This window comes from Aspergillus neoniger, assembly GCF_003184625.1.
Source record: "Aspergillus neoniger CBS 115656 unplaced genomic scaffold BO87scaffold_9, whole genome shotgun sequence".
In the NCBI taxonomy this organism is placed as follows: Eukaryota; Fungi; Ascomycota; class Eurotiomycetes; order Eurotiales; family Aspergillaceae; genus Aspergillus; species Aspergillus neoniger.
In genome coordinates this window covers 513,095-537,536 of record NW_020291137.1, presented here as the reverse complement: position 1 = coordinate 537,536, position 24,442 = coordinate 513,095, and the positions used below count along the sequence as shown (strand labels likewise).

Here is a 24,442-nt window from a genome sequence, read left to right as displayed (position 1 = left end):
CATCGAATGGGATCTTCTTTTTCTGGTTCATATCTCGGATCCGTGGAGGATGGGAAGCTGCTTTGCTGGCGCTATTTGTGGGTATCATTATATCATGTCAGTAGCAGTTTGGGCTCAACGGTTAATGCCGAAGACGGCCTTGCTTACGGAGACCGCGCGTCTCAGAAATAAGGGAGCTAGCTATTCTCTGTTTAAGTAAAAAAAGTCTCAAGCTCGTTTATGTGTAACTGAAATGATAACGTCCACCTGGTTGCATTATTCCCTCAGCATCTTGGTTTGAACTTACGTAGGCACACATCAGTCAGTATGTATAGGTTACCTAAACTTTGCTTCGTGTCAGAGTATTTTCTATCATAATCTTTTTACACCCATCTTGGAAAGGTGTTCAATTAGTCTAATCCAATGTCTGACGGTTGAATGGTGATGGCATGATGGTTGTGGTGAGGCGGGTCTTGTTTGCACGGTGAGCCTATATCGACAGACCAGCTGTTTGATGGAGTGAAGTGTAGAAGTCTTTCACCATGATCCTACCAGGAAGGGAATGCCTGGATAAAGTAATAAATACTGACGGAACTGCTCATGCGAATGATCGGGTTCCAAGCGCGTGTTAGTTACTTAGTTAACTATACAGGCTACCTTAGTCACTCCCGCGCACGATCGGAGATCAAGCCAAGGGAGAAAGAAGAAAGTCACGGATCGTCCAGGATCACGTTCCCTGCCCACCTCCCAATTTCTTCCCTCTTTCTCAATCTTCCATCCGCGTCAAACTTTCCCAGCTCTTTCATCTCATTATCCCCCTACCTTCTATCAACCACTGGGCGACCACTCTTCCACTCGTTCATCCATTGCGTCGTCCTTGAGCTAACTATCCCGTCAATCGCTGTCCCCCTGCGCGGCTACCGCTCTCAGGACACGCCGAGAACGGATCCTTACGTTGCGGTCTTGAGGGCTCCATATTATTACATCCTTACGAAAGACCATTGTTTCGTGAAACCACGCGACTTCCGAGATGGCTGAGGTTGAAAGCACCGCCGCGGACGAGTCGTTTGCGCAATCCGAGCCGCAAGATGAGCAGCAAACTCACAACATGACCGTCGGTATTAGGCGTCAGGCGAACGGCACTATCGGGTCTGTCTACTCCGGAAATAAGATTCGACATCTCAAGAAAGAAGACGGCATTCCGCTATGGCGCAAGGACATCCAGTATCAGTTCCTCAAGCTCGTCTTCGAAGACCAGACTAAGGTCTTTACCCGTTGGCCAGATGGAGAGAAGAGCCTGGATTTTGCGGACATCTACATCGACGCTATGGCTAGGAGTAGCAAGACGAGCAAGATCTTGAAGGACAAACTTCAGAACGATAAACAAGCAGCTATCAGCATGGCTATGGTTTGCTTGCTGGTCAATTTCGGAAGGATGAATACCACTCTCAACTGTATGTCCTCCATCCACCTTCAGCTCACAGGCATTCTTTCTGCTTTTCTTCGTCGTTTACTGATATGGACCAGTCTTCCCTGAGATGCGTGCCCAACTGCGGACCTATCACTCCATTCCTTCGCTACAAGCTCACCAAGACCCGAACGCCTACAAGCAGCTCCAAGACGCCCCTCGTCTCAAATCCATTCTCAAGGGTGCTTCGGAAGACGTCGACCAGCCAAATACTCTAGAAAGAATCAAGCGCCATGCAATTCCTCGCACCAACCCGGTAAACCTCATTTTCGTTCTGGCACAATACGCGCCCAAGGTATCTGAAATGCACTTCTTCCCTCCACGCGACTTCTTTGACCTCGTCATGCGGGGCACATTGAGCAGTAAGAGTCGTGCAAAGGCATTCCTATGGTTGATGTGGTGGTACCTGGAAAGTGATTTCAGCGCCGAAGCCGCACGCAACAATCCGTTTGGACCCGGCCTGGACGGTGAAGGAACCGGGGGCTTGCCCATCAAGGTGCCTCAATTTGAAAGCCTTACCGAGGAACAAGCAAACGAGGAAAATGTTGATACTCAGTCTGAGATTGAATATGGAGAGGCTAAGCGCCTGGAACGCAAACGTCAGTTTCAGACCTCTCTTCGCGTTCTATTTGTGCAATCATTGACACCATCCGCAGGTATTCTGGAGGAAGATGAACCGATTCCTAGAGTGACCAAACGCTCCAAGAAGGGTACGTTTCTGAGATCAAGGTATCATATCCTTCTTTGACTGACATTTCGTGGTAGGTTTGCCAGACTTTGGCTATGAGGAAGATGGCTCGGGAGATGTTTCGGGTAAGTCTGTCCAGGAAAATTCTCAGGCCTCCCAGTTTACTAATCTGTTTATCATAGGTCGAGGCGATGGCCGCGGTTCTACTATGTCAACCCCCCTACATCCCTCTTCCAAGCGCTATCCGCAGGATGATGAGGATGATTATCAAACTCCTGGACAATCTGCCAGGTCTCGTTACAAGAGACCTAAGCGGGATTCTTCCCTCAACCGTTCTGTTGGTCAGCAGCGTCTCATCTTAAGAACCAAGATGGAAAACACACCTGACGCTGCTTCTCCAGCTCCTCCAGGCTCTGGTCATCCCATTTTGAACCGGTTCGTCGCAGAACCTACCTTACCTCAGCAGTCTTCTTCTCGCCGTCCCCGGCCCCTTACACAGCACCAGCTCGCTGTTGAGCAAAATCGGCGACAGCGAATTGAATATCTTCTAGCCAAGCGGAAGAATGAGGCATATCGTGTCTTGCGTGCGAATCGAGAGAGCGAGTTACCGCTCGTCCGTCACGGTCGTCTATTATCAACCCTGCCTGATGATTATGATACGGACGATGAGGAGAGATCGTGGGGCAAAGGCGGGCTTATTCCAAAGCCGGAGGAAGAGGAAGACTTTGGTGAATGCGCCAGCTACTACCTGTCTGTCATTCGCAAGGCGGCCAGGCGCTTGGACCGATGGGATTATGATGATGCCAACGGCCCGAAACGTGACCGCAAGAAGGAAAGAGAGCAACGTCAGAAGGCAAGAGAGATCAGATTGGCCATGGAAAACTCCTCAGATCTTGCTGGGCGCGTCCCGTCTTCGGCCCGTAGCAGAGCCCGCGCTGCGCGCAATGCTAAACGCAAGCTTGCTGGGGCAGCATCTGGTGCCTCGGCTACAGAGTCCAAGGAGCAAGGCGCATCGACATCGCGCTCTAAAGCTAACAGGAGCCGTGCTCAACGTGATGCTGGAGATGGTGAGACAGCCAACCCCGATGCCACTAAGGATGGTCTCGAAGTGCCATCCCGGGATCAGGAACTCTCCCCGATGCCTGGATCGGCCCAGATGGGCGATGAAGACGGAGACATCGAAGGCGAGGAAGGACTTGACGACATCGACCGTGAGATTCTAGGAGAAGGAAGTGGAGAGGAAGATGTCGGTACGACACGCAAAGCTCGTACATCTCACCCTGCCGAACTTGGCTATGAGGACAGCTTTATTGGCGACGGAGGTGATCCAGATGAGGAGGGTGAGGCACTCTCATCCGATGAGAATGACGAAGAAGCCGACGATGATGATCTCGATGAGGGAGAAGGGGAAGCCGATGGTGATGATAATTCCTCTACCATGGAAGGTGGAAACGGATATGCTGCCAGTGAGACTTCTTCGGTCGCTGGAGATGCTGCCGAGCCAGCCACTGAAGCTGGCGGCGAGGCAGCAGAACGAGAAGATATGAAAGATGAGGTTATGGAAGACAAATAAGCCATATGTCTGTGGGCTACGCAGCAACCGCCATGGAGCTTGTTAATTCGCCTTGCGGTTTGGTTGCTCTATCAACTACATCCATTTCTTATGTCTAATGTGCCGTATCTAATTTGGCAACGCTTTTTCAATGTGTCCCTTCATATGTTGTAGTTTGTTCCCCTCTCTTTTCTGTATTTCCTTTTGCACTTATTAAACCCACGGGGATTGAGACTAGCTTGATACAATACATTATGTTACTATTATTAGCTCGAAACCTGTTCGCCTTCGATAGTCCTGGCTTTCCCGTTCAAGCTGAAAGTCTGTCTCACTTTGACAGTACATCATGGTTTTATTGGTAAGAAGGGTAGTCAGCGAGGTCACGAATACCGATACTGACGTCTACTGTACACTAATTCAGTTGGAACGTGATTTTGCGTCCAGATACCTGTGGCCAAGCTCAGCCCAGTATGATATCGTGCGGGGTGTACATGTTAAGCTGCATGAGTAGCGGGGACGGTCGTATTAGAACAAGTATCATCCGCCCAAGACAGCTCTGAATGGCGTCACTACTAATGATAGACACGTCCAAGAGGAGATATCATTGGAGGTATGATTTCCAATGCAGGGTGAAACTACGGTGACACACTTGGTGTAATAATCGATGCACAAGCTCGAGGGGAAAGGAGGAGGTCGTGACGTGGAAGCTGCTCTTTAGTTGGGTGAGTTGACGTCCCTGAGTCAAGGATTAGCAACCATGACATTGTGCATTTTCTCCGACTCGATCTCCTCCCGAATTTACATGTGCTAGAGAAGCAAGGGCATCGAGGGGATTTCCGAAATGTGAAGTTGAGCCAGGGTCAGACGGTATACTGGTACCCTAGGCCACATCCCTATACTGTGCTGGCCAGACAGACGATAAAATTTAGCCAAGATTTTCAGATGAAGAGTGCGCAGAGACAGAGTATGACTCTGACGGACTCTTCTTGTCATCATGAAATTGGTTGGGACGAGAGTGTTTTGGCGGGTTCCTTTTTGTGGCGGCAGCTGGAGGTGGTGGAACTAAAACTGTTTTACATGTGATCGCAGGATGAGCTGCTCATTACGGAGTATGGCTTCCCCCAACATTCCTTCGGCCTCTCTTGCATCCTCACTGCTCCGGATTGTTCAGGGTTTTCTGGCTCTGCACCACTTTGCATTTTTTATTATTCTTACTACACAGGGTCACACCATCCCATTACTAGCTTTTTCCATATATTATTCAAAAGCAATTGCCATTCATTTTCCCCACTCAGTGGTTCTCAATTCCCTTTCCCCCTCAGAGTGTCTTCTGCCGATCCGCCGCAAATCTTGCACCCCCAGTTACTGCCAGTAGTGTTGCTCCACTAGGCCGCTGGCACGAACAGATCTGCCTCCAGCCTCCCCTTTACTATTATTTGGCTGTCTGTGTGCTTGCAGCTCCAGCACGCTCTGGCCTTTCCCTTCTCCTCTCGCCTTCCCCCCCCCACCTCGGACACGCTCCTTCACGCAGACAGGACAATTGTTCGAAAGGAGTCGAGCTACCGATATTTAACCGCGGGTGGGCTGACGGCTGATCTTGCTGGAGCCGGTGGATCACGATATCTGATTAGTGATTACAGTGTCGAGTTGAAGATTTCCCGCGCCTGAGTCAAATAACCACTGCCTCCTTCACGCCTCTCGCTCTCTCTTCTATAGCTCCCCTCTCCCTTCATCCCCCTGAATTTCTGGAACCAGCATCCCGCCTAGCATGTCTGACGAGCCTACGATCCTTCGCCCGCGTCCGCGACGTGTGTTCGATCTCACGCCTGAAGAACCCTCTACTCCAGTGGAACCCTCCAACCCAGACCTGCTCGCCCCTAAAGATACCGGCTCTACCAGTGTCAGCCGCAATGCTTCGATCATGAACTTGACCTCCTCGACGCTGTATGGCATTTACTCTCCCACTGCATTTGACAGCTCTCGTGACGACTCGAGTCCCTGGGGGACGGAAGCCCATACGCCTCAATCAGGAAGCCCGAGAATCCAGCCTGAAGCTCCGGCTCCAGCTCCAGGCAAACTTCAGCGGACACGATCACGGCTTAGCCACGGCCTGTTTCGGGGCATCATCCTTCCGCAGGCGCTGAAGAGCGCCTTCCTCTTGGGCTTTGGCGTTGTCTATGGTGTCATCACAATTCACTTGCATGAGAATCATTGGATCACCCCGGTGAAGTTGGAGAATACACACTACTACGGATCATGGCAGTATCTTGCTTTCTGGGGTGTGGCCGGCGTCGTTTTGGGCAACATTCTTCCTTGGTTCGATCAGTTTTCAGATGAAATTATTGGCAGCCCTAAGCAGGCAAAAGGGTCGAGCGACCCCGAGACTGCAGACCGTACTCTCTCATGGGTTTCAGTGGTTCGCAGCGTTGGCGCGTTTGTGGGAATTGCATTTGCCATGGTAAGCAAAAATCCAGCGACCAGCGTTCATTGGTTCAATACTAATTCGGCTTTGTATCTTACAGCGCCGACTACCCTGGGAATCCACAACTCAAGCATCACTGACGCTCGCGCTCGTGAACCCCGTACTATGGTACCTCATCGACCGCACACGGACCGGTTTCGTTTTGTCAACCGTTGTTGGATTGGCCGGTATGGGTATAATATTGGGACTCAAGCCTGACTTGATTCCGTCTGCAGAGACTTCGGCTTTTGCAGCAAGCAAATTCGACGTCACCGGATGGGGATATGGGCTGGCTGTTGAGATGTCACAGGAAAGCATAGCAGTAAGGACCTGGGTTGCCAGCGTTCTTTTCTGCGCATGCGTCTGCTTTGGAAACATTGGCCGGCAGCTTGCCATTGGAGCCCAGCGCGAGTCGCTGAAGTGACGCGAGAACAGGACCGTACCCCTTCTCATCCCAACATTTAATTGATACCGGGGTCTTTGTATACCCTAGCACTCCACTTTCTTAATGCAGAAATTCTCCTTCCTTTGGCCACGTGCAGTTTCCCAGACAAGTCTTTTACTAGATAGATGATCCGTTGGGCCAAAAGCCATGGCGACGAGATTATGAAAATCGACTACGAACTCCGTTTACACGAAGTGAAAATATGGATCAATTTAGATAATAAGCAGAGATTGTAGAATCAATCATTGCAGTCCCTTCCACCGAACGTCAGTTCAAGTCAGACACTGCACCCAAGATCGATACTCTGCCAGAGGCAGTTTCTCTCCATTCTGTATGACGATTTCCGTACTTCATCGGCTATACAGACCCCTTAGGGAAAGATATCCTCGCAGGAACGCTTTTTGAAGAATGTTGATTTTGCGTTGTTCATGTAGAAGAAAAGAAAAAAAAAAATCAAAACGAAGCGGCCGAGCAAGGCTTTTGTAGTGGAATGTTCGTGGCCTGTGCGTTAATCATGTGACTACACGTGATTACCTTTACATGTGCATATCTAAATTAATAAGCAAGTTATGCATAAATAGCCGATGACAATGCTAATCCTAATAGGGTAAGCACCTGCCGCAGGTCCGTCTGGCGTCTTTCCCGCGGGTTTGGAGCTACGACAGATGGCGGTTAGTAATCGATAGTATCTTGGTCACCCGCCAGGTCCGAAAGCGGCGAAGGACCCCGCGGCGGGACATCGAGGAGAAATTGAGGGAACTTCAATCGACCTTGCCTGTGATCAGTCGCAAAGGTAGGGTTATATTATCTCTGCCATTGATCAACCCCCGGTCTCGACGATAATATAACAAATCTGGAGGCCACTATATTCCCCCAATTTCCTCTCATTTTCCAGGTACGTACCTTACGTTTTCTTTGCCTTGTTCTTGATGCTGCTCGTGCTCTGTGTGCGGAGCTCCCAGTTGATTGTCCCGGAGGGGCTGTGGGGGGGCCCTTTTTATTCGACCTGAACAATTTTTCCCTCTTCATCATTCCTGACTTTGTACTTCTCTGCTCTAGTGACCTCTTCACTGTCAGTATCTCAGGATGTCTCAACAAAAGTCAGGTAAGTAAATTGATATTTCTTGTCTCCCGTCTTCAATTCTTTTTCTTGATCGGGTACTTTTCGAGACCTGTCAAGTAGTGGACTTGGTCCGATACCTGTCCCCACAATTTGGCATTTCTGTTACTTGCGAGAATCCAGAGTATCTGGGGCTAATTGCATTCTTCAAATCCCATCTATAGCCATCCTTTCCGTCTACGACAAGACCGGACTGCTTGACCTGGCCAAGGGCCTCGTCAAGCACAATGTCCGGTTGCTCGCCTCTGGTGGTACCGCGAGATTGATTCGGGAGGCGGGATTCCCCGTTGAGTGAGTCACCATATTGCTATGGTCATGACTGGGTCTCTCAAGACCTCAAAACTGATGGTCGATCAGAGATGTCTCCGCCATCACCCATGCCCCGGAGATGCTCGGTGGCCGTGTCAAGACTCTTCACCCCGCGGTCCACGGTGGTATCCTTGCCCGTGATATCGAGTCTGACGAGAAGGATCTGGCCGACCAGAACATTGCCAAGGTGGACTTCGTGGTCTGCAACCTGTACCCCTTCAAGGAGACCGTCAACAAGGTGAACGTCACCATCGAGGAGGCTGTTGAGGAGATCGACATTGGCGGAGTCACCCTCCTCCGTGCTGCTGCCAAGAACCACTCCCGCGTTACCATCCTCTCGGACCCCCAGGACTACCCTGAATTCCTCAAGGAGCTGGAAGCTGGTGAGATTACCGACGCCAGCCGTAAGTCCTACGCTCTCAAGGCTTTTGAGCACACCGCCGACTACGACACTGCTATCTCCGGTTTCTTCCGCAAGCAGTATGCAGGAAACGGCGAGCAGTACATGGCTCTCCGCTACGGCACCAACCCCCACCAGAAGCCCGCTTCTGCTTTCATGACTCAAGGCAAGCTTCCTTTCAAGGCCCTGAACGGAGCCCCTGGTTACGTCAACCTGCTTGATGCTCTCAACGCTTGGGCTCTCGTCAAGGAACTCAAGCAGGCCCTCGGCCTCCCGGCTGCCGCCAGTTTCAAGCACGTGTCGCCGGCCGGTGCTGCCGTCGGTGTGCCCTTGAGCGAGAAGGAGCGTAAGGTCTACATGGTCGATGACATTGCTGGCATTGAGTCTTCCGGTCTGGCCCAGGCCTACGCTCGTGCTCGTGGTGCCGACCGTATGTCCAGCTTCGGTGACATTCTCGCCCTCAGCGACGTCGTTGACGTCCCCACTGCTAAGATCATCTCCCGCGAGGTCTCCGACGGTGTCATCGCCGCCGGCTACACCCCCGAGGCTCTGCAGATCCTTTCCAAGAAGAAGGGTGGCAAGTACCTTGTCTTGCAGATGGATGAGAACTATGTGCCTGCTGCAGAGGAGACCCGTACTCTGTACGGCGTTCAGCTCACCCAGCACCGCAATGACATTGTGATCACCCCCCAGAAGACCTTCAACACCGTCATCACCCCCAAGGACCTGAAGGCTCTTCCCGAAAGTGCTCTGCGTGACCTCACCGTGGCAACCATCGCCCTCAAGTACACTCAGTCGAACTCTGTGTGCTACGCTCTGAACGGCCAAATTGTCGGTCTCGGTGCTGGCCAGCAGAGCCGTATCCACTGCACCCGTCTGGCCGGTGACAAGGCAGACAACTGGTGGATGCGCTTCCACGACCGTGTGCTCAACATCAAGTGGAAGCAGGGCACCAAGCGCCCCGACAAGAGCAACGCCATTGACCTGCTCTGCTCCGGACAGACCCCTCGTACCGATGCTGAGAAGGCCGAGTACGAGCGTGTCTTCGAGGAAGTTCCCGCTCCCTTCACCCAGGAAGAGCGCGACGCTTGGCTCAAGAACCTGGGAGATGTTGTTGTCTCCTCGGATGCTTTCGTAAGTCTGCTTCTAATACTATGCGTGACGCTTACTGACCTCAATGACACAGTTCCCCTTCATTGACAACGTCTTCCGTGCTGCCCGCTCCGGTGTCAAGTACATCGCCGCCCCCAGCGGTAGCCAGAACGACAGTGCCGTCTTCGAGACTTCGGAGAAGCTTGGCATTGTGTTCGTTGAGCAGGGCACTCGCTTGTTCCACCACTAAGCGATGTATTATCCTGTTTCATGACCAGGGTTTATGTTAAAGCTAGTTGCATGATAACGCTTGTGTCTTCTTCATGAATTTTTATACCTACGTCTTTTACCAGAGGAGATAAGCCTGTAGTAGCGATATCCCAATCAAAAGTGACTTCAAGTGACTCGGCTTGACGGGTGCGGATCAGAAAGCCCACCCTGCAAATAAAACGGCAAGAATGTCGCAAAGCACGACAGCGTCTGTAAAAGAGTAGTCTGGCTCGGTGGCATTAGGTTCAATCTGCAGTCCATATCATCGTATTAAAGTGATCGAAAAGTTTGTCCACCAGGTAACAATGGATGTTGTAGACAATGAATTACTGAAAATAACAACAATAAAGTGACGCGTCATTGCATATCTAGCTAGATGGCGAATGCAAATCGGTGCATGATGCATGATGGAACTATGTAACTTTGATTTTGTGTCTCACATTGAGTTTGGCGTGTTTTGAATTCAATTAGCATAGTGGCTAGTGGACTCCTTGCCTGCTAGGATGTGCCGATGTAGGTACCCGGCTCATTCGGTTCCCCGGAGTCGGTCTCCTTGCGTTATTGGATTTTTACTCAAATTTTGGAGTGAATGTGGAGGCTGTGACTAATAATTTATGGTCAATATTAATGAGGTGAGATTCTATGTTGATGTTCGCTCCATCAGTAGTTTTGGTCAAGATTATGCAAATCGGTAGAAGTGGACAGTAGACCTCGTTTATATATTTTGACCAGAATATGAAAGATTGATGGGCCATACGTTCAATTGGCCGAAATGATATTACATAAACATAGATTTGAGGCGCTATAACTATAATGTATCTTTGGTCAAGCTTATACCGTTGTATAGAGCAGATAGACGTCCTGGCGTACTATGTCTCAAGCACCCTGGAGTAGTGGAATACCAAGTGCTCGGTGTCACTGTACCTGACGTCATTGTGTGGGTGTCGGAGTATCTGGAGGTTTAGAATACGCGGTACGTACCGCCGACATACCAACGAAGTGATTATGCCAAAGAACTCTCAGCCTCCATGGATTTGCCCGCAATATTCCATCCGTCAGATGGATTGATTTTATTTTACTAGTTCTGCTGTTAATTATTTATGTTATGAATCTATAGTGTAAGGTCATTAATTGATTTCATACAAGTCTCTTATCCTAAAGGCGAAACATTTCTGTTAGGAACAGCTACAATTGAAGTCATATCACAGCCGATAGAAGCCTACAGACAAGCGAGCCATGACCGAATTTGTTCACAAAGAGCTCAATTCCTTGCCCGATGACCTAAACTAGTAGTTCCATCAATCCGGGCCACGCTGACAAGCGATTGAGTAGAAGGGGCTATCGATGAAGCCCGTACGTAGTCAGGAATGGTGGGAGATTGTACGTGTGAGAGAATAGAATTGGCTGTTTCTTTCACTGCCGGGTAACACCGATTTCAATTTCTCTGGCCTGGTAAATGCCGTGAATGATATGATGAATATCAGTCCAGCAAGTGATCAGTCAGGAGGGACTAACACCAATTGCAGTTTTCTATACGGAACACCCCTTTTGTTAAGAACTGGAGAAAGGTAGAGCAATGTGAAATCTATATCCACCCACGTATGTATGTATTCATGCAGCTCATAATAGATTCAAGTGAGCTAGCTCACTGAGTTAATTCTCATATATTTCAATTCCCAGGAAAAGTAGTGATTGCCTTCATAACCTGCCATATATTACGCTCCCTATAGAATGGTAGAGAAGGCCACCTGTATACAAGTCAAGGCTTGATGCCCCCACGTGTACAGCTCGGAGAAAAAAAAAAGCAAGCACCCACCAGACACCGAACAAACGCATCGATCTTCCAGCCGACCTTAGTCTCAATCTAAATATAACGCCACTGAGAGTTTCTCACTTCACAGACCGTCTTAAACAAACCCGTTGGGCCCAGGCACCGGCTGGTACCCCTGGTGGCTGCACGTGACGAGAGCCCCATAAGCGACACCTCAGCAACGTCGCCCGCGCCGGCCTCCTGAGGTCACTTTCCGCTTCCCCAGTCTCGCCTTCCCATTCCCTAATCCCTATTTGACGTACTTTACCTTCTCCTTCCCTCTCTCGCCTTCTCTTCTCTTACTCATACCCTCAATTTCTTCTTCTCCTTCTCCTTTCCTTTGCTATCCGGCGGAATCTTTTGCGTGGCGTTTTGTTGGGTGGATGAGGTCGTCCTGCGGCCTTAAGTAAATATGGCTCCTCTACCGATCAAGTTTACGGAGCTTCTTAATGTGAGTCCCATCAACACTTCGTCTTCGAATCGCCTGCGATATAGAAACTGACCATTGTATCTTCATCTTCTTTAGCTCACGAATGCTGAAATTGCGGTATGTGTTGACGCTCAATCGGGCGATGGCCTTCACGCCCAACCCGGGGACGCGCCCGCTTGTCCCCTCCTGTAGAGGAACCTCTCACTTACGTCTTATTCATTTTAGCCGGCATCGATTGGATTCAACTCATGTGTGAGTAGTGCCTCTCTATACTCTTTCATCCCATCTTCAGTTTCAACGTAATAGCGCTAATTATCGTGTCGCTTCCGTACAGACCCTAGAATCAGACAACTTCGTGTGTGTCCGGCAAAAGCTCACCGAGGAGGACAAGCCGCAAGTTATCATCATTAACCTGAAGAACAACAATGAAGTCATCAAGCGCCCGATCAATGCGGATAGTGCTATCATGCACTGGAACCGTAACATCATTGCTCTCAAGGCCCAAGGGCGCACAATCCAGATCTTCGACCTGACGGCGAAGCAGAAGCTGAAGTCGTCGGTCATGAATGAGGATGTTGTGTACTGGAAATGGTTCAATGAGAAGTGCCTGGGCTTGGTGACAGAGAGCTCTGTCTTCCACTGGGATGTCTTCGACCCTACCCAGACTAACCCTCAGAAGGTCTTCGATAGGCTTCCTAACCTCAGTGTACGTATAACCAAGATCGCCGGGTATTGGGAGAATTTCCATCCATACTAACGCTTTCTTGCTTCCAGGGTTGTCAAATTATCAACTACCGTGTTAATGATGACGAGAAGTGGATGGTGGTAGTCGGAATCAGCTCGCAGGGAGGCCGTGTGGTGGGATCAATGCAGTTGTATTCCAAAGACCGTGGGATCTCTCAGTTCATCGAGGGTCACGCAGCTGCTTTCGCCTCGATCCGTGTCGAGGGATCTCCTCTCGAACACAAGCTCTTTACCTTCGCTGTTCGAACACAGACCGGTGCTAAATTGCAGATCGCTGAAATTGACCACCAAGAGCCGAACCCGAGGTTCCAGAAGAAGGCCGTGGAGGTATACTTCCCCCAGGAGGCGGTGAATGATTTCCCAGTTGCTATGCAGGTTTCCAGGAAGTACGACATTGTGTATCTGGTCACCAAGTATGGCTTCATTCACCTCTACGACCTCGAGACCGGCACTTGCATCTTCATGAACCGTATCTCTAGCGAAACGATATTCACTACTGCTCCCGATTCCGATTCTGCTGGTCTGGTCGGCGTGAACCGCAAGGGTCAAGTTCTGTCTGTCAGTGTCGATGAGAATACTATCGTCCAGTACCTGATGGAGAACCCGGCCATGTCTGGTCTCGCAGTGAAGCTTGCTTCCAAGGCTGGACTTCCTGGTGCGGATCACCTGTACCAGCAGCAGTTCGACAACCTCGTCGCACAAGGCAACTACTCTGAAGCCGCCAAGATTGCCGCGAACTCGCCCCGTGGCTTTTTGCGTACCCCGGAGACCATCAACCGCTTCAAGAATGCTCCCCAGACCGGACAGGGGATGTCCGTCATCCTCCAGTACTTCGGAATGCTTTTGGATAAGGGCTCTTTGAACAAATATGAGAGTGTTGAGCTTGTCCGTCCCGTTTTGCAACAGAACAGGAAGCACCTCCTTGAGAAGTGGATGCGCGAGAACAAGCTCGAAGGATCCGAGGAACTGGGTGATATTGTTCGACCTTACGATATGAACACTGCCCTGGCTATCTACTTGCAGGCCAACGTCCCTCACAAGGTTATCGCTGGATTTGCAGAGACGGGTCAGTTTGACAAGATTCTCAGCTATTCGAAACAGGTTGGATACCAGCCGGATTACACCCAGCTCCTGCAACACATCGTTCGTGTGAATCCGGAGAAAGGTGCTGAGTTTGCTACTCAGCTTGCCAACGAGGAGTCTGGTGCTCTCATCGACCTGGACCGCGTCGTAGATGTCTTCCTGTCCCAGAACATGATCCAGCAGGCCACTTCATTCCTACTGGATGCTCTGAAGGATAACAAGCCTGAACATGGTCACCTGCAGACACGCTTGCTCGAGATGAACCTTGTCAATGCCCCTCAGGTCGCCGATGCCATCCTTGGCAACGAAATCTTCACCCACTACGACCGCCCTCGTATCTCTCAGCTTTGCGAGAATGCAGGCCTCATCCAACGTGCACTTGAGAACACCGACGACCCCGTGGCCATCAAGCGTAATATCGTCCGCACCGACAAGCTGAGCCCTGAGTGGTTGATGGAATACTTCGGTCGTCTCTCCGTTGAGCAGACTCTTGATTGCATGGACACAATGTTGCAGGTTAACATTCGCCAGAACTTGCAAGCGGTCGTCCAGATCTGCACCAAGTTCTCTGACTTGTTGGGGCCCCAGCAACTTATCAGCCTGCTCGAAAAGTACCGCACTGCTGAAGGTCTCTACTACTACCTTGGCAGCATTGTCAACCTTAGCGAAGACCCTGAGGTCCACTTCAAGTATATTGAGGCCGCCACCGCCATGGGCCAGATCAGTGAAGTTGAACGGATTTGCCGTGAGAGCAACTACTACAATCCGGATAAGGTCAAGAACTTCCTCAAGGAGGCCAAGCTGACGGAGCAACTGCCGCTGATCATCGTGTGTGACCGTTTCAACTTCATTCATGATTTGGTCCTTTATCTGTACCAGAACCAACAGTACAAGTCGATCGAGGTGTACGTACAGCGTGTCAACCCATCGCGTGCTCCCGCTGTCATTGGTGGCCTGCTAGACGTTGATTGCGAAGAGAGCATCATCAAGAATCTCCTCTCTACTGTTGATCCCTCGGTGATCCCTATTGATGAACTCGTTTCAGAGGTCGAGAGCAGAAACAGGCTCAAGTTGCTGTTGCCCTTCCTTGAAGCTACTCTTGCTACGGGTAACCAGCAGCAGGCCGTCTACAACGCTCTGGCGAAGATCTATATTGATAGCAACAACAACCCCGAGAAGTTCCTCAAGGAGAACGATCTCTACGACACTCTCACCGTTGGAAAGTACTGCGAGAAGCGTGACCCGAACCTGGCATACATTGCCTATCGGAAGGGACAGAATGATCTCGAACTGATCAATATCACCAATGAGAACGCTATGTACCGTGCCCAGGCACGCTACCTCGTGGAGAGAGCCGATTCGGAGATCTGGTCCTTCGTTCTCAGCGAGAACAACATGCATCGGCGTTCACTTGTCGACCAGGTCATTGCGACCGCTGTGCCTGAGTCGACTGAGCCCGACAAAGTGTCTATCGCTGTCAAGGCTTTCCTCGAAGCTGATCTGCCCGGCGAGCTGATCGAGTTGCTTGAGAAGATCATTCTCGAGCCCTCTCCTTTCAGCGACAACGGCAGTCTGCAGAACTTGCTCATGCTCACAGCTGCCAAGGCTGATAAGGGACGCCTGATGGATTACATCCATCAACTCAACGAGTTTAGCCCCGATGAAATCGCCGAGATGTGCATTTCGGTCGGTCTTTACGAGGAGGCCTTTGAGATCTACAAGAAGGTGAACAACTTCATTGCCGCCGTCAACGTCTTGGTTGAGAACATTGTTAGCATTGACCGCGCGCAAGAATTTGCGGAGCGTGTCGAGCTACCGGAGGTGTGGAGCAAGGTTGCCAAGGCCCAGCTGGATGGTCTTCGGGTGTCCGACTCCATCGAGTCCTATATCCGTGCCGGCGATCCCTCGAACTACAACGAGGTCATCGAAACGGCTACGCATGCTGGCAAGGATGAAGACCTCGTCAAGTATCTCAAGATGGCCCGTAAGACCTTGCGTGAGCCTGCCATTGACACGGGTCTTGCTTTCTGTTACGCCCGTCTCGATCAGCTTTCGGAGCTCGAGGACTTCCTGCGGACGACCAACGTTGCAGATGTCGAGGCTTCCGGTGACAAGGCTTATGAGGAGGGCTACCACCAGGCTGCCAAGATTTTCTACACCAGCATTTCCAACTGGGCCAAATTGGCAACGACCTTGGTGCACCTGGAAGATTACCAGGCAGCCGTGGAATGCGCACGCAAAGCCAACAGTGTCAAGGTTTGGAAGCAGGTCAACGAAGCTTGTGTTAACAAGAAGGAGTTCCGCCTTGCCCAAATTTGCGGTCTCAACCTGATCGTCCACGCGGAAGAGCTTCAGGATCTTGTGCGCCAGTATGAGCGCAATGGCTACTTTGACGAGCTCATTGCGGTTCTCGAGGCTGGCCTGGGTCTGGAACGGGCGCATATGGGCATGTTCACCGAATTGGGCATTGCTCTCTCCAAGTACCACCCCGACCGGGTGATGGAACACCTCAAGCTCTTCTGGTCTCGCATTAACATCCCTAAGATGATTCGGGCCTGCGAGGACGCAAGTCTCTGGCCGGAGCTGGTCTTCTTGTACTGCCACTATGATGAGTGGGACAACGCTGCATTGGCAATGATGGAGCGTGCTGCCGATGCCTGGGAGCACCACTCGTTCAAGGACATCATTGTCAAGGTGGCCAACCTGGAGATCTACTACCGTGCGCTCAACTTCTATCTGCAAGAACAGCCTTTGCTCCTTACCGACTTGCTACAGGTGCTCACTGCTCGGATTGACGTCAACCGTGTCGTGCGTATTTTCCAGGCTTCGGACAACATTCCTCTGATCAAGCCGTTCCTGCTCAATGTCCAAACCCAGAACAAGAGGGCTGTAAACGATGCCATCAACGACTTGTTGATCGAGGAGGAGGATTACAAGACTCTCCGTGACTCGGTCGATAACTACGACAACTTCGATGCCGTGGCACTCGCCCAGCGGTTGGAGAAGCATGATCTGATCTTCTTCCGCCAGATCGCAGCTAACATTTACCGTAACAACAAGCGCTGGGAGAAGTCGATCTCCTTGTCCAAGCAAGACAAGCTTTACAAGGATGCCATCGAGACTTCCGCCATCTCCGGCAAGTCGGATGTTGTCGAGGATCTTCTTCGCTACGTGAGTCAATTCGCTTTCCACTTAATCGCGCTCAAAGATGTATTCTGACTCTGCTTTTAGTTTGTCGATATTGGCAGCCGCGAATGCTACGTTGGCATGCTGTATGCCTGCTACGACCTCATCCGGCCCGACGTTATTCTCGAGCTTTCGTGGCGCCATGGTCTTAACGACTTCACCATGCCCTTCATGATCAATTTCTTGTGCGAGCAGACGCGCACGATCGAGATGTTGAAGAAGGACAACGAAGAACGCAAGTCGCGCGAAGTGACTCAGAAGACGGAGGAGGACAACACCCCGATTCTGGGCGGCACGCGGTTGATGTTGACCCAGGGCCCGGCAGCGCCGGCGCCAAGCCCCATGGCGTTTGGACAGGCCAACGGAATCACACCGCAGGCTACCGGTTTCCGCCCTTTCTAGACGCATGTCAGTCACGCTCTCCTTGGATCCCCTTCTGAAGAAACCTCATTTGGCCCCGTGTATGTATAGCATGAGCGATGGATGATCTACTGCTGGGCTTGGGTAGGACAGTAAAGCCTTGACAGCTGTAAAAGCGTCAGCTGATGGGCTTGCTGTTCCACCTGGCCGGGCTTTTCTCCCTTTTACTTGATGTTCCTTCTCATCCCTCACGTTTTGTCCATGATTTGTTGCCTATTCTACCTTTTATTTCACCCCACTAGATGTATTTCATAGGCCTTGAAAATCTGCGCATTCAGTTTACAGACCTCCGGGTGGTCACGGGCTTTTGTCATACTTAGTTCAATTATAATTGACGTTCAATCTTGATTCGACATTCGGCTCGTAGTACACGTCGGCACTTCGGTATTGGAGACCGAATGATCTACGCCTAGATCTCGGCAGTTGGTCCCGTAGACGGGGGTTAACTCCTCGCCGAGGACGCCAATTACTAGTAGCTATATCCTAATTCCAACCGAGCACGCCATCGTTTATACTGTTCATAGCCACTACGCTGGGTCTTCTAGACGAGATAGCGATCTAAGATCTAGCATCTCTCCGGTTAAGTCGAAAGAAAAGCACTCGGTTGAAGGGAAGCGCGTAGAGGAGAGGGAGCCAGGGAAAGAATTTAGCCCGTCCATGCAGGATTGGAGGAACAACCGAGTTGATAGGTAAGGGAGCAGTGACACCCCGGGCGGAGGATTTGCGTGGACGGGAGATGCTGCGATAAGGATTTAGCCCGGGGTAACGGACAGACGGAGGAGGCAGGGGAACACTGCAGGAGGGGAACGGAGATGGGTGGATGCAATCAACGTTATATATACAGCCCTGTTAACAACGCTTAATTACTACGCAACTTCTCGAGCAAGGAACGCAGGAGATAGATTAGAACCCAGGAGGAGGGTAGGTTCTCTCCATTGGCACTAACTACGAAATTATTGTCATACCACCAGTAGCAATCTATCATTCGGCACTATGAGCCGAAAAGAGCATAATTTTTTTTTCTTATCACGTGCCCATTATAATCCCAATTATCCGATGAAAACACAGATCAGACAAGGGCACTGGTACACCAGGGGCATTACCAAGTAGATCTAGAACCGGAGATGTGAGGCCCGGTGTGAGATTTAGGGAAGGCAAGTCTTGTCCCGGCGGGTGGGATTTTCTGCACGCCAGGTCATGGGAACCGGGGGGAACCAGGCTATCGATGGAATCGGCCATCCACTCCGGACGTGGTTTCACTTTTATATGGGTAATTTACTCCCTTCCCCTACTCGATGGGGAAATTGCCTCCCCAGATGAGCGGACAAAGAACAGCTAGTCTACATAGCCGACGTGCGTTTTTTGTCTCGTTATCTAAACTACTAGGCACAGGCGGGATGCAAATAGTTCCAGCTTGGCCGAGGTAGATCACAGACAACGTTGGGGGGATCGTTTAGTAAAATCATTTTAAGAAATTATGAGCTTGGCCTGGACTTACCATCCACCGAAGCGCCTCGCATCGATGGCCCATGGTGCGACGATCGCAGAAACTGCCAAGCTGATAGATGCAATTTGGTTGAGGGCTGAATCGGTGCAAAGAGGGCACGATGCATGGCTCGGTCACAAAGTACGCACACTGGGCTGGACTGACTGGGGGGCTGGCGTGCTCTCGCTCGGATGATTCTTGCCAGCTTCTGGATGAAGATCCCCGTCGCCTATCGCCGGAGATACGGTGGGGAAGGTCTGGGTTTTGGTTCGTTTACAGACGGCTACATGATATCAGGGCAGGAGAGGCCGATGTTGCTAGGTAACCTTGACGAAACGTCTTTCCCGAGCTTGGAACGCTCCATGAGCTCTGGCAGGCATGAATTAGCCCGAGCACCCGAGGTAAGGAAGAGAACGCGACGCCTGAACTACCCGATGCATTTTCGGTATAGATGTGAGAGTGATGCTGGAGAGAGTGTGTGAATGGTAGGTAGCTACATAGCGTGCAGACGTAAGAAAAGCCATCATTGCCGCCAGGGATTCACGCGGGAAACAATCCATTGACCGAGCGTCCATGGCGATGATCCAACTGCGAATGGACGACAACCCCCCACCAAACTGTAATCTTTCTGACAGCCAATGAATCCGGACGAACGGAGGCACTGCAACCCTACCCAAGAGAAGCAAAAAAGAGCAGAAGTCAAATGGACAGAGCCAGACAAGACAGGCCGAGCATGACATTCCATGGGTCACCATCCCACATGCTGCAGCCCGGTGTGCCGGTGAAGGTCGAGCTTCTCGGGCGGGGGGGGGGGGGGGGGGGGGCGTCCACTAGCGCCGTAATGAAATTACCAACTGCGCTCTGGACTGGTGCTACTTTACTATGGCGATAGCTTACCGTCCAGGGCCCAGCGGTGTAATCTGATTACAGTACCGCCTGCCAATCGTGCCGCAGCGTCATCGCCCGTCCGGGATCCCCTCCTCCGCCTTGCGCTGACCTGCCCCTCCGCTCCTCTGCTTTGGCTTGCCGGGCTGCCGCTGGATGAGGGTCATCATCCCCAAGTACTTCTATGCCCTCCTCTCCTCCTCCCTCCCCTCTTCTTCCTCCCAACTTTCTCATCTCATTCCTCTCTGTCCATCTCTCTCTCCCTCTCCTCACGCGCATCATCCTCTTGAGGTCCTTCCCCTCCTCCTCATCCTCCTTTTCCCGTCGGGTAAGTCGCCGGATCCCTCCAATTGAGTTCCCTAATCCTCCCACGATTTCCCCGCGCTCTCCCACGCTTTCCCGTTCCGAAACCGGGCCTTTTTCTTCCCCGGAAGCACCTTCTCCCCAGGTGACTCACGCCAACGTATCACTGCTCCGTTTTCTGGCTTGCTTTTTTTTCTTCCGAGCATCATTGGATCATTCGGCTAACTCGTATACTATATTTCCCTTCATCCCCAGCTCCCTGTGCCTTCTCTCTTTCATCTAGATCTCCTCTGAATAGCTCTCCATCTTCCCTTCCTATACTCTAGCTCCCCACCCTCCCCCTCCCACCCTTATCCATCCTTATCAACAAACACACACACACACACACCCCCCGCCCGCCATGGCTGCTCCCCGTCAGCCCGAGGAGGCGGTCGATGACACCGAGTTCATCGATGACCACCATGACCAGCACAGGGACTCTGTCCACACCCGTCTGCGTGCCAATTCGGCCATCATGCAGTTCCAGAAGATCCTTGTTGCCAACCGTGGTGAAATCCCCATTCGTATCTTCCGGACGGCCCACGAGCTGTCCCTGCAGACTGTCGCCGTCTACTCCCACGAGGACCGTCTCTCCATGCACCGTCAGAAGGCCGATGAGGCCTACATGATCGGCAAGCGCGGTCAATATACACCGGTCGGGGCCTACTTGGCCATTGATGAGATCGTCAAGATTGCTCTTGAGCATGGTGTGCACCTGATCCATCCGGGTTATGGTTTCCTGTCCGAGAATGCCGAGTTTGCCCGCAAGGTGGAGCAGCACGGCATGGTTTTCGTCGGCCCTACCCCCCAGACCATCGAGAGCCTTGGTGACAAGGTCTCCGCCCGTCAGCTGGCTATCCGCTGCGACGTGCCCGTCGTGCCCGGTACCCCGGGCCCTGTCGAGCGCTACGAGGAGGTCAAGGCCTTCACCGACACCTACGGCTTCCCCATCATTATCAAGGCCGCCTTCGGTGGTGGTGGTCGTGGTATGCGTGTCGTCCGCGACCAGGCCGAACTGCGTGACTCCTTCGAGCGTGCCACCTCCGAGGCCCGCTCTGCCTTTGGCAACGGCACCGTCTTCGTTGAGCGTTTCCTCGACCGCCCCAAGCACATTGAAGTCCAGCTGCTGGGTGACAACCACGGCAACGTCGTCCACCTGTTCGAGCGTGACTGCTCCGTCCAGCGTCGTCACCAGAAGGTCGTTGAGATTGCCCCGGCCAAGGATCTGCCTGCCGATGTCCGTGACCGCATCCTGGCTGATGCCGTCAAGCTGGCCAAGTCGGTCAACTACCGCAACGCCGGTACTGCAGAGTTCCTGGTCGACCAGCAGAACCGCTACTACTTCATTGAGATCAACCCCCGTATCCAGGTCGAGCACACTATCACCGAAGAGATCACGGGCATTGATATCGTTGCTGCTCAGATCCAGATTGCGGCTGGTGCTACCCTGGAACAGCTGGGCCTGACCCAGGACCGCATCTCCACTCGTGGATTCGCTATTCAGTGCCGTATCACCACCGAGGACCCCTCCAAGGGCTTCTCCCCCGACACCGGTAAGATCGAGGTCTACCGCTCTGCCGGTGGTAACGGTGTCCGTCTGGATGGTGGAAACGGTTTTGCCGGTGCCATCATCACTCCTCACTACGACTCCATGTTGGTCAAGTGTACCTGCCGTGGTTCCACCTACGAAATTGCCCGCCGCAAGGTCGTTCGTGCCTTGGTCGAGTTCCGTATCCGTGGTGTCAAGACCAACATTCCTTTCCTCACTTCCCTTCTGAGTCACCCCGTGTTCGTGGACGGTACCTGCTGGACCACGTTCATTGATGACACTCCCGAGCTGTTCGCTCTTGTCGGCAGTCAGAACCGTGCCCAGAAGCTGCTGGCTTACCTGGGTGATGTGGCTGTCAACGGCAGCAGCATCAAGGGCCAGATGGGCGAGCCCAAGCTCAAGGGCGATATCATCAAGCCCATCCTGCATGACGCTGCCGGCAAGCCCCTCGACGTCTCTGTCCCCGCCACCAAGGGATGGAAGCAGATCTTGGACAGCGAGGGTCCCGAGGCTTTCGCCCGCGCTGTGCGTGCCAACAAGGGCTGCTTGATCATGGATACCACCTGGCGTGACGCCCACCAGTCGCTGCTGGCCACTCGTGTGCGTACCATTGACCTCCTGAACATCGCCCACGAGACTAGCCACGCCCTCGCCAACGCCTACAGTTTGGAATGCTGGGGTGGTGCCACCTTCGATGTCGCCATGCGCTTCCTGTACGAGGACCCCTGGGACCGTCTTCGCAAGCTGCGCAAGGCCGTTCCCAACATCCCCTTCCAGATGTTGCTCCGTGGTGCCAACGGTGTTGCCTACTCTTCCCTCCCTGACAACGCCATCTACCACTTCTGTAAGCAGGCCAAGAAGTGCGGTGTTGACATCTTCCGTGTCTTCGATGCTCTCAACGACGTTGACCAGCTCGAGGTCGGCATTAAGGCTGTTCACGCTGCTGAGGGTGTTGTTGAGGCTACTATTTGCTACAGTGGTGACATGCTCAACCCCAGCAAGAAGTACAACCTGCCTTACTACCTCGACCTTGTCGACAAGGTGGTTCAGTTCAAGCCCCACGTCTTGGGTATCAAGGACATGGCTGGTGTGCTGAAGCCCCAGGCTGCTCGTCTGCTGATCGGCTCCATCCGCGAGCGCTACCCTGACCTTCCCATCCACGTTCACACCCACGACTCCGCTGGTACCGGTGTGGCTTCTATGATTGCTTGCGCTCAGGCCGGTGCTGATGCTGTTGATGCTGCCACCGACAGTCTTTCCGGCATGACCTCCCAGCCCAGCATTGGTGCTATCCTCGCTTCTCTCGAGGGAACCGAGCACGACCCTGGCCTCAACTCGTCCCAGGTGCGCGCCCTTGACACCTACTGGGCCCAGCTGCGTCTCCTGTACTCGCCCTTCGAGGCGGGTCTGACCGGTCCCGACCCCGAGGTCTACGAGCACGAGATCCCCGGTGGTCAGTTGACCAACCTGATCTTCCAGGCCAGCCAGCTTGGTCTGGGCCAGCAGTGGGCTGAGACGAAGAAGGCCTACGAGTCTGCCAACGATCTTTTGGGCGATGTTGTCAAGGTCACTCCCACTTCCAAGGTCGTCGGTGACTTGGCTCAGTTCATGGTCTCGAACAAGTTGACCGCTGAAGATGTGATTGCCCGCGCCGGCGAGCTTGACTTTCCCGGTTCCGTGCTGGAGTTCCTCGAGGGTCTCATGGGCCAGCCCTACGGTGGATTCCCCGAGCCTCTGCGCTCTCGCGCTCTGCGTGACCGTCGCAAGCTCGACAAGCGCCCTGGTCTGTACCTGGAGCCCCTTGACCTGGCCAAGATCAAGAGCCAGATCCGGGAGAACTATGGCGCAGCCACCGAGTACGACGTGGCCAGCTATGCCATGTACCCCAAGGTCTTCGAGGATTACAAGAAGTTCGTCGCCAAGTTCGGTGATCTGTCCGTCCTGCCCACGCGTTACTTCTTGGCCAAGCCCGAGATCGGCGAGGAATTCCACGTCGAGCTGGAGAAGGGTAAGGTGCTGATCCTGAAGCTGTTGGCCATCGGTCCCCTCTCCGAGCAGACCGGTCAGCGCGAGGTCTTCTACGAAGTCAACGGTGAGGTTCGTCAGGTTAGTGTGGACGACAAGAAGGCATCCGTCGAGAATACTGCCCGCCCCAAGGCCGAGCTGGGTGACAGCAGCCAGGTCGGTGCTCCTATGAGCGGTGTGGTTGTTGAGATCCGTGTCCACGACGGCTTGGAAGTCAAGAAGGGTGACCCGATTGCCGTTCTGAGCGCCATGAAGATGGTATGTGCAACCCTAGGACTATCAATCAAAAGTCAAGATCGGCCGCTAACATTCAATAGGAAATGGTTATCTCTGCTCCCCACAGTGGCAAGGTCTCCAGCTTGCTGGTCAAGGAAGGTGACTCGGTGGATGGCCAGGATCTCGTGTGCAAGATCGTCAAGGCCTAGAAGAGTAACACCGTTATGACGGCAATGTTTGAAAAGCTAATGTCGATGTTGATGTCCTTGCGACCGGCTTATTTTTCCTCACGCTGAACAAGGACACTATGCCAATATTCTTCTTTTAGATTAGAGCGTCTGTTATGTTTATGAAATATTTTGGGTTGGGATTGGGTTATTTCCATATTTATGCCACAGCTTATTTACGATCAATGGTTGTCAGGGACATACTATGTTGAACATATGAATGACAACTGATTCTAAAGCATTCTTCCAGACATT

General features: G+C 52.3%; 5 protein-coding genes across 5 annotated transcripts; all 5 read left to right on the top strand.

Annotated features, from left to right (window-relative positions):
- Positions 1–720: 720 nt before the first annotated feature.
- Positions 721–3,936, top strand: BO87DRAFT_374759 (putative INO80 chromatin remodeling complex (Ies1)). Its single transcript, XM_025622861.1, has 5 exons — positions 721–1,433; positions 1,507–2,046; positions 2,104–2,157; positions 2,213–2,260; positions 2,318–3,936. The coding sequence occupies exons 1-5, from the start codon at positions 1,010–1,012 to the stop codon at positions 3,706–3,708; spliced, it is 2,457 nt and encodes an 818-aa protein (XP_025481888.1). The 5' UTR covers positions 721–1,009; the 3' UTR covers positions 3,709–3,936.
- Positions 3,937–5,455: 1,519 nt separating this feature from the next.
- Positions 5,456–6,572, top strand: BO87DRAFT_395283 (INSIG family protein; the record flags this gene model as incomplete). Its single annotated transcript, XM_025625175.1, has 2 exons — positions 5,456–6,145; positions 6,210–6,572. 2 exons carry the CDS (start codon positions 5,456–5,458, stop codon positions 6,570–6,572), a joined length of 1,053 nt encoding a protein of 350 aa, XP_025481887.1.
- Positions 6,573–7,321: 749 nt separating this feature from the next.
- Positions 7,322–9,919, top strand: BO87DRAFT_374756 (phosphoribosylaminoimidazolecarboxamide formyltransferase/IMP cyclohydrolase). Its single transcript, XM_025622860.1, has 5 exons — positions 7,322–7,488; positions 7,653–7,698; positions 7,878–8,004; positions 8,071–9,556; positions 9,609–9,919. The coding sequence occupies exons 2-5, from the start codon at positions 7,680–7,682 to the stop codon at positions 9,762–9,764; spliced, it is 1,788 nt and encodes a 595-aa protein (XP_025481886.1). The 5' UTR covers positions 7,322–7,488; positions 7,653–7,679; the 3' UTR covers positions 9,765–9,919.
- Positions 9,920–11,821: 1,902 nt separating this feature from the next.
- BO87DRAFT_457371 (clathrin heavy chain) lies at positions 11,822–17,805 on the top strand. Its single transcript, XM_025628794.1, has 6 exons — positions 11,822–12,045; positions 12,121–12,141; positions 12,250–12,276; positions 12,359–12,730; positions 12,799–17,022; positions 17,083–17,805. Exons 1-6 carry the CDS (start codon positions 12,007–12,009, stop codon positions 17,437–17,439), a joined length of 5,040 nt encoding a protein of 1,679 aa, XP_025481885.1. The 5' UTR covers positions 11,822–12,006; the 3' UTR covers positions 17,440–17,805.
- A 2,257-nt stretch (positions 17,806–20,062) lies between these two features.
- Positions 20,063–24,426, top strand: BO87DRAFT_354849 (pyruvate carboxylase). The gene is made up of 2 exons (XM_025621301.1): positions 20,063–24,002; positions 24,062–24,426. The coding sequence occupies exons 1-2, from the start codon at positions 20,532–20,534 to the stop codon at positions 24,167–24,169; spliced, it is 3,579 nt and encodes a 1,192-aa protein (XP_025481884.1). The 5' UTR covers positions 20,063–20,531; the 3' UTR covers positions 24,170–24,426.
- The last annotated feature ends 16 nt before the right edge of the window (positions 24,427–24,442 follow it).